Source organism: Odontomachus brunneus, unplaced genomic scaffold, assembly GCF_010583005.1.
Source record: "Odontomachus brunneus isolate Ranch 3 - 2012 unplaced genomic scaffold, Obru_v1 Obru_scaffold_005, whole genome shotgun sequence".
Taxonomy (NCBI): Eukaryota; Metazoa; Arthropoda; class Insecta; order Hymenoptera; family Formicidae; genus Odontomachus; species Odontomachus brunneus.
The window spans coordinates 4,408,605-4,418,767 of record NW_022639455.1 but is presented as its reverse complement, the minus strand read 5'-3'; the positions used below and the strand labels follow the sequence as shown (position 1 = coordinate 4,418,767).

Genomic DNA, 10,163 nt, shown 5'->3' with positions numbered 1-10,163 from the left:
ATCTCATTTTAAAGTATTTATACCATTATATATCTACATTGTTACCGCACAAATGCAACAACATAATATTAATAATAAAGTAATATTATAATAATTAATAAAAATTAATTGATAAAAATTAATTGAAAAAATAAACGGAAAAAGAGTTGAAAAGTTAATAATATTAAATACAATCATTAGAAAGATATTAAAAATTGTTAGCAAATATTGACTGATATCGTTTACGCGGTAAGTCTATAAGTCACAACAAGTCGAAGACATTTTAGATTAATTAGATTTTATTTATGTAGTGAGAGCTAATCTCACTGCATATCACGCGCATTAATAAACCTATCCACTTTCACTAATACATTAAAATTTCATATGATTATTGGTCAAACCCGTTATGTGCAGATAAATGAAGATAATTAGATTACAATTTTTTATTTTTATTTAAAAAGTTTTTTTGTATCTCTAATAGTTACCAAGCAAAAAAGAGATGAAACTTTGAGGGATGGTTTCACTTCTTAAACTTAAGCCTTTGTGGATATAAAAAATACAGATTTATTATTTTTCACTACTTTACAAATATGCCAAATTTCATCGAAATCGAAGACTTTGCGGATGTTCCTTGTTATATCTTTTTTTAATATAACTCAAACGGTTTATTAAAGAATTATTATATTTTAAAAGCCCAGACAACGCAATGTCCAAAATCAAGATATACATAAGCGGCTTAAAGATGTTTTGTGTCCCGACGTCTTAAAGACAATTTAAAGACATTTTAAAGACGTCTTATATCCCATCTTATATTTTTGTGTCTAATAATTTCAGCGACTCACTTTGTATTATCAATTAGATCCTTATTTTAAATTTCAAATAAAATCTTACCAATTTAAAAAGATTTGAAACTTTGATCCACATTTAAACCCGTGTCCAAATGCGAGTTGATATATTTCTGTTTTGTAAATAATGCAGTAGATATCCAACTACACATTTTTTGTATAGATTCTTACCTATCAAATATCTGAAGACCAAAGTATTCCGCCGCTGATCCAAATTTGATCCCCTAATGGATTAAATTTAGGGGTACGATTAAATTTGTCTCCTATTTTTCAAAAGACTGATTAAATTGCCTCTTTTAAATTCTTATAGAGGATATTATTAATAATATTTTGAACAAATTTCTCTAAAAACAACTATCAGCAACGGAAAGAAAAGTTTTTTTTTAATCAGATCCGAATTCATCCTACCTTATACCTTTCCATTTATTATCTTACGTTTTGGTCGCTATGACGTACAGTGGAATAGAAAACCGATAAAAGTGGCCAAAATTCAATATCTCATTAAACATATGAAAATATTTAATAACGTTATATTTATATATAGTTTCTGGTCTCACTGATTCCATTTTTGACGTTAAAACTTCGAAATTCAAAATGGCGGATTCAATATGGCGTCAATATAAAGTTCAATATAAAGTTACAAAAAATAGTCCAATATGCGCCATAATTGATTTATAACTTTTTAGTTCGCAATTTCTGTATCCCATTTAAAAAATTCTCAAACATAAAATTCAAAATGGCGGAATCAATCATAGTGTACGAAAAAATGCATGAAATTATTGAGTTTGGATGAAAATCAATGAGTTCTTCAAATCGCTGATTTTACAAATCAGAAATTTGCAATTAAAAATTATTTTCATCTCTACAAGTTATTTAAAAAATTCAACTCTATTAAAGTATTTTATTAGAATTATAATTATTTGTAAATGATTTTTATAAAAACTGAAGTTCCTAAGGTCTACCACGAGAAAGTTGCAATACGACTTTAGATCATATCTCCACATTATTTTCAGTAACTTTGTTGTTCAGAATTTGTTTATAGTGAATCTTTTCGCCTCTTACAAAACTAGGTATTTAATTATTAAACTACCCTAATGGCATAGATATATTCTGAGAATGTTCGGAGAATATTATAAAAGTAGATTGTATATATCCCCTAAATGTTCCAGATTCGTACTATGATCTACTAAGAATGTATAAAATATATTTAAAAGCTGTTTGTTTTTTCAGTATATATTGAGAATATCCCATAGTATACCACAAGTATATTCAAGGAATATATAGAATACGTTAATAGTAAATTTTATATATGTTCTAGTAGAATATATATTTGATATATCAAGTAGGTATATTAATTTATACAATTCAAGTTATATCTTTACCAGAATAGTAGTACGTTCATTGCATGTCGCGCCTCGCGTGCGAGTGTGTTCTGTGTTCTACGTCTTATGTAGACGGGCCTTGATATCCAATGAGCGTACAACTCTGGAAAAAGGGCACAATTGATCTGTTCTTTTCAACGGAACTGGTAACACTAGTTCAATAAATGTACGCACACTGAAGCTTGAAAATCTTGTACGTTCGCCTTACATGCCTGATTTAGTATGTATATTTTTTGAAGTAGTGCAACAAGTTCAGGTAGAAGGTTAAGACCAAATAATTGATAAAATTTTCCCTGTTGCTATAAAGCAGTAAATTGATTGACTGTCATATATGTGTTCTGGTGAGTCTTACTAATGCTTCGAAATGTGCAAAATATAATCTATGCATTGTATATTTGTTTTCTATAATTGAACTATATGAACTATATAACTGAACTATAATATACATCATAATTCCGGTCATAATTCGATAAAGCATTATAAAATTTACTCAGACAATACATGATATTATTTTCCATAAATATTGTATCTATTTCCATATTTATTGCAACTCTTTTATCTGAAGATCATAATCTATGATAAAATTCTGCAACTTGTTTTAATATTCATTTACTGCTGTTATATATTTTTAAAGAAATTTTTATTTAATCAGAGCTTTTTAATTTTTAATTTTTAATTTATATTTTTAATTTTTATTTTTCGTTATTTTTACTCAAATTTCAGTTGTTATTAAATAAAAATTTTAACATTTGAGTTAAAAAGTGGAGATGTTGAAAAATAACTCTGATTTCTTAAAAGCTCTGATTTTTTAAAAGCACGAGAAATATTGAGATAAATGTAAAAGATTCTCGACGGGGTAGTAAAAATATGATTGCAAACGGAAAGTTAACCTCTTAAGAAAGTAAAAATAACCTTAATCTTTTTACGAAAAAATAACACTTCCAAAGTATTTATTATTGCATCTTGTTGCCGTTTATAAATATTGATTAATTGCATCTAGGACTTTTTTTACCAGATCATTGTAACTACTAAAAATATAGTAGATATCGTTACATTTGCAAATAATATATTTTTCATAAGTAGTGGAATATAAGGAAATAGTATTTCCGAAATATGGTTAAAACATTAAAATTCTATAATGTATGAGTATAACAGTCCGCCATTTCCTCTTTTCTTTATTTTTGTACTTTGTGCACTATTACAATGATTTATTCAAGTAAAATGATGGATGAAAAGCAACAAATTTTGCATTTTTGCTGAAATACAATAATACTAATAAAATATTTGAAAAATGGAATCGCTGCATCCATATATGTTTTTCATTGTTGTCAAATGGAAAGTATCGAATTCAATGAAACTTTAAAAATAATTGGTTTAACTTATAAAGATCACAAGACATTTGTCCGATCTTATCTCCGGAATCAACTTTTGGCCACTTTCATGTCTACTGATCCACTGTATGTTAGTGTCAAACGCAGTATCGATTTAAACGCCACCCTCTTAAGTCCCAGACAGCTAACGAGGTACACTCACTTAAGATCCCCCTCCCGCCCTCGTTTCCCCGCTCGTTGACGAATACGTGCCGCGAAACTCACAAGGAGATATTTATTCCGTGATCCCGCATGGCGGTCTCTGATGACTTTGGGGAATCGTGAGTGGAAGTAACAAGCGCCCCGCGGTAGGTTCCGCTCGACGGAATCGATGAACCAAAAGGCTCGATAAGTAGCGAAAATCTGTCGATCACAGTTGCTCGATCTGGCATCTACTCTCCGGAGCATACCGGGACATTCCGTCACTGACATGAACGGCGCTCCGCTGTTGTTTCTGCTCAGAGGATAAAATCTTTCGCGACCATTCTTTTCGTCAGATTCCCTCTCGTGCTGCGTATAAACGTATTACTATGTAGAATTTCCGGGGATGTTTTTTGATACAATTGGCAAATGACGATTGAAAAAAATGTCAAACGATTTTGCAAATTGTGCTGAAGAGAGTCGAAGGAAATTGAAGAAGGAAATGTGAAAATCTATCTAAAAATAAAATTCCGTACATTACATTCGTATCGCTATAAAATGGTAACTCAAGAACATACGTTGTACGACGAGTTGTTCGTTGATGTGTTTCGCGATCACGAGAAATACATTCTAAATCTATCAACTACGTTACGTGGTGACAGCCACTGATGGTAGCCATAGCCAGAGGCCTAATTCTACTCTGGATTTTCGATGTTGAGCCTAAGGACGAACATAAAGCACGACAGAGGAGTCTCAGTGTCAGCGAGACCCCCGATGAGGCTTTCGTCAGTTGACGGAGTTCTTCATCATCTTCAGCGGGTCCCGCATGTAGCGAGCGAACACCTCCTTCTTGAACGTCTCAAATTGTTTCCTGTTGGCACTGTTCTGACGCTCGCGCCACGCGGGCCTGCTTTTCCTGGTCTGTAGTCCCCAGTGAACCGTAAACACGGGCGACAGCACCTTGAACTGATAACCCGTCACGTACATCTCGTAAACCTGCAAGAAAAATGAGCAACTGCTATTACGGCTAGATAAATTCACCGCTTGTATAGTCGAAATAGAATATCGAAGCGGACTATTAAAATAAATTCACGCAAGCCGAATCCGCGCGCATCCTTGATCAATCGAGCGTGTCTTTCCTTTAGATATCAATCGACTAAAGATCAAATCACACTAGCGATTGACGATTGAAGATTGGAACTTGACCAATTGGAACAAAGCAAGCCAAGGTTGAAGCTCGTTGATTCGTCAAAATCTAATCTTCAATCGTCAATCGTCAATTGCTAGTGTGATTTGGCCTTAAGTTTGCCTGTCCTCATTACATCTGCCAACCGATAAAAATCGCTAAAGAACAAAAGTATGACGGCACAAAACCACGGCACATACCAAAATAAGACGCGACAGTGAGAATCGAGCGGGTTTCTACGGCGAGATTCGCGGTGGTTTCCTCGACACGATAACACGGGTGGAATCTGTGTCGAGGTCGATCTGTGGTAACCACGAGCGGGAGAAACGGCGCGACGAGTGCGCCCAGATTCTTTACGACCTCGCTTCGAACTTCCGCGGGCACAGGGAGTTTCTAGTTCACGAAACCCGGGGCGAACGGAGATTCTGCCACACCCCGCCTCGCTTCGCGACGTAATAAATGCGGGCGTCTACATAAGCCGCCGCGCGCACCTGCTGCATCCGCGTGCGTAGCTATACACGTGTGTGCGAGCGAGCGACATGCCCGTCATTCCTGCAGGATACGACCTGGTCGAGAAAATAGCGTTAGGTCGGTGCAAACAGCAATCTTAATACAAGCACATGTCACAATGCACTTCGTCCCGAATATACGCTGCTATATCGACGTTCTTGTTTCATGTGGATGTTCAATAATAGCCGCGTCTGACGAATGAGGGGGATATTGAGGAAGCAAATTATTTTTTCAGGTGAAACAAAGTTGCAGTACTCAAGACTTTATTTAGAGGAAAATATAAAGAAAAATATAATATGTATTAATTATACATTTGAATTGTATATATGTAATTACATGTTTTTTATGTAAATAATATATTTATATAACAAATTTTATTTAGAATTATCTTTTGTGCGGAAATTCCGCATAAAATCATAGCAATCAGATAATTGTTTGCAATTCTTGCGAGCCTTTCTAATTTGCACAATTTACGTTTGTACAACAATCTAATAAAAAAACCAAAAAATTTTCTTACAAAATAATGTTGTAGTCAAGGAATTACACTTTAGTCTTTTTTAAATCAAAGAAACGGATTTTAATAAAGAAAAATTTAATTTTTTCTAATAAGCTAAAATATTAAATTGTTTGAAAATAAAAATTCCGGCCCAAGAGACTATAGCTACAACAATATTTTATAAAAAATGTTTTCAATTTTTTGACTGGACTATTGTACAAATGTAAATCGTGCAAACATAGTTTTCTTTAAATAAATTAAATAAATATTATTGCTTTCTTGACTTGAAAAAGTAATTTGCCTTCTTAAGATTTCTGGCTCTTCCCCGTGGAAAACTCTCGACTAATGACGTCATAAGTAAGAAAATACATAATTCTTTCAAAATATGTTGAAATAGAAAGATATATCATAAAATGATACTTGCAATCGATCGGGCACATATATAAAATAGCCCAAACACACTTTATTCCAACCATCAATAAACCTGTAAAATTGATGTGATATACATCTTATCTTTTCAACTTACATTTCCTCATGATTTTGTTATGTTAATTTTACATTTATTTATTAATTGTTAGAACAACAAAAAAGTGTTTAAACTATTTTACACATCTACTCGATCAATTATATCGCTTTGTTCATTCCTTCGTCAATGTTAATAGAATTTTCGAACGTTTACCTATTTCCCTCTTTCAAGAAATATATAATTATCTTTTTGAGAGGAAGACAGACAGAGAGAGAGAGAGAGAGAGAAAGAGAGAGGCAGAGAGAGAGAGAGAGAGAGAGAGAGAGAGAGAGAGAGAGAAAGAGAGGGGAGGATAGAGAGAGGATAGCAGAGAGAGAAAGAAAGAGAGGGGAGGATAGAGAGGGGAGGATAGAGAGAGGAAAGCAGAGAGAGAGAGAGAGAGAGAAAGTATTATCTCGGCAGTCTAACAAGGCTATCCGTAGTATGACGCATGTGAAACGTGATAGAATTTTGGCACAAACTGACGATAATATCGCGTGGAGGATTATTCCGTCCGACTCGTGGATCCCGGCGATATCGGACACCGACAGATGCCGCGACCGGGAAATGTGTTTGTACGAAAGTATGACGTTGCGAGATTTCCGGATGAGCGGCGCGCCGCGCCGTGCTCCTCGCCAACTTTCGAACGTGCGCTGCTATTCCGGCGGAAGTGGTTCTCGGTACATACCGGCGCGGATATTCGGACAGTGACATCTTCGCGGGAAGCCCCGTGTTTCCGACAGTAAGCAACGCGACAGAGGCAAGGAGGAAGGCGGACACCGTCGTAATCTCGCCCTCGGTTTGCCAGCCGGGACAAGCAGTCAGACCTAACGTACGAGATCCGGTCCGCCCGTTCTCCGGTCTGAATGCATCTTCGTGAATAATCGCACGTAACAATGTACACTGCGCATGCACAGCATCGCGAAATGTGTACGTGTGTGGGTTCGTGCGTGTACATCCAACCGAAATGGGTCCTCGTCCGAAGCGATTGACCTCGTATCGAGTGCCCTTTCTGTTCACCGCGTTTGACGCATAACGACATATCTTGCTCTATCGGAAGCAAGGGCTGGAGTACGAATAAGCCGAATGGCAATTTTTACGTGACGCACTAAAATTACGTACGTACTTTATTCAAGTGAATCAACAGTAAAAATATTTTTGATTAAATCCGTGAAAGAAGTATTTCACCGATGATCTGTGAGTAATCACTGATTTTCAGTGTACACATTTCCACTTACTGTTTTGTCATGTTTCTCAATGATTTTTCCAATGGAAATAAAATTTAATTGCAAAATCTGTAGTACACAAATTCATTACTTGCACACAGAAAAATATATACTGCATTCAAATAAATATTACTTGATTCAAGTAATATTTATAAATTTCATAAATTTCATAAGCACTAAATTTATATTCAAAATACATTTTGGATTCTAGTAAGTTTAGCATTTTAATCAAGAATATTAAATTAAATATATTTAATCAAAAATATTATTAAACAAAAATTCTATTTATTTTTTACATACAGTCAAACTCTTCTTCTTCAATAAAGTCTTATAATATTTTTATAAAGAGAATACATTCTTTTTTTGCGTATATAATAATGAGGTTCTCTCAAATTCATCATAAGTTTAAAACTGATGAATCCACGCGACTCAAACCCAGAAACCAAATCTAATATGCATGGACACCGCGATAGCTTAAAAAATCAAGTTTAAAACTATTATAAAAAAAATATTTTTTGTAAAAAAGAGAACCATTACTTAAAAGAAAAAGAAAGTAAATCGAATAATTTATTTATTTAGCAGAGGAAAATATTTTTTCTTTATGTACGCTATATAAAATCCAACTATCTGAAATCTGTGTTCGAAGTGATAGTATTAACTTCCATACAATTTGCGTACAATGACACTGTCTATGTTTGCAAACTATACTAACTACATCATACCAAACAGTACAAATGTCTAAAATACGTCTTAGAAACGGGAGCTTAAGACATAAAAAAGGTAGGATATCTTTCAGTCTCTTTTCAGTATCTTTCAGATATCTTTTGGACACTGCGTGGGTCATGGTAACAGTTGTTACTGTTAATCTTCTAATCTTACTAATCTCCTCAGCGAGACTTTACTCATCGCAGTGCTTCTAACTGAATCGTCGGTTATAAATATAGCATTTCAATAAACATATTGATTGAGAATAATTTCCTTTATGTGAAAATGCTTTCCAATTTTATTTTGCTCTGCTACACAGATGTATTATTTTGGATACCACGATTAACTTTCGTAATAATTAAGATTAGTTTATTAAAATACGATCGTTGGTATACATTTTTAACGTATTTGCGAAAACAGGAAGAAAAAGCAGAAGAAAAAGAGAGAGAGAACAATAATTAATTTTCTACACAGTTCGTTAAAATTGACATTAATTTGCGTTAAGCCGACGTCGCGGTGATACAAAACTGTCAAGTCACGTATTGATATCATTATTCATCCGAAGTGCATGGCGATCAGAGTGTATCGCGGCCGTTCAAAAGCGCGAAACGCGAAGCGGATTAACGCGAGATGAAAGGCCGTCATCGAATTAAGCGGGCTAAATGATAGATCAAAATTAGCACATCGAGCACGCAACGGATGACAAATAATGGTCTTAATCATGGTACGGACCGAGCCGGGGATATTGTTGGCTAATGCCGACGGAGAGCGGCAACCCGCGGGGGATACCGCGCGCGGGCGGTTGGGTTACATCGCCGGATGAAATTGATAGACAGAATCTAATCTGCCGCGTTCCAGATCTTGGAGACGTAGCCGCGTGAATAATTATACGTAACGACGGCGCGACATGCGTGTGACAGCGTCGCGACGCCGCGGGATTGTCTCGCGGAACGCGCGTCGCGATGGATGCGCACAATTCGTCACGTTGCGAGCAGTGCTGACACCGCCAAAACATATACGCCGGCGATCGGTGCGGCACGGGCTCTCATTTATAACCCGCATCGATCTCCCACCTCAGAGCGAGTCCGGCCCGCGCAATTGCCGCCAACGAAGGCATCTAACGTGATATCACGCGACATGACGGAGGGATGATATAGGAGCCGCGCGATATAACGAAGTTGCGCATAACGAGTTTCGGGTCGAGGTGATATTTTCTACTCGACGTTACGCATAGCCGTGCGTGTGCGTGCGCGTGTACACGTGAGCGCGATCGTTTCAAAGGGATTACCTCGATGAAGAATAATTGATGGTCTTGCATCGATAAATTTCTCGCTATGAGAGATAATTGTCGGAAATATACATTTAACATTTATACGCGCGCCGGGCAGTATGCCTGGCGCACATCGGCCCCGTGATAATGCCTGTTTAATTAAGGATAAAAATTTTATCAAAGCACAATTGCAACGGTAGCGGCGAGAGCGAGAGAGCTCTAAATGAAACATGCGCGATAATTACGGCTCCGCGTTACTGAGCGCGCGCTATTTGAAGCCGGGAGAAGAGGACGACGTAAGTCCGATCTGTGATGCTTCAACGTTCGCGCGCTCGCGCACGCATGACGTCCCCGCATGAGTTATACGACTAACAAGCTTGCGCCGACATAGCGGCGCGGACATCCTGCATAATTATCCGTCCTAATTGGACAGATAATAAATTCCTTTCAGTTTCGCGCGCAGATCACATTCTTGCGGGCACGACTAAGTGCGCGTCTCGCGATCCGAGTTGCGGAGAAGAGAGGACCGACTGTTTGTCGAGGGTTTC

General features: G+C 36.4%; 1 protein-coding gene across 2 annotated transcripts in view; it reads right to left on the bottom strand.

The window, feature by feature from the left end:
* Window positions 1–6: 6 nt before the first annotated feature.
* Window positions 7–10,163, bottom strand: part of LOC116849034 (beta-1,4-glucuronyltransferase 1) — a 56,355-nt gene continuing 46,198 nt past the window's right edge. For both annotated transcript variants that reach the window (XM_032825757.1, XM_032825764.1), the window contains exon 4: window positions 7–4,713. In XM_032825757.1, coding sequence (XP_032681648.1) covers window positions 4,504–4,713 — 210 coding nt within the window. In that variant the 3' untranslated portion in view covers window positions 7–4,503. The remainder of the gene's footprint in view (window positions 4,714–10,163) is intronic.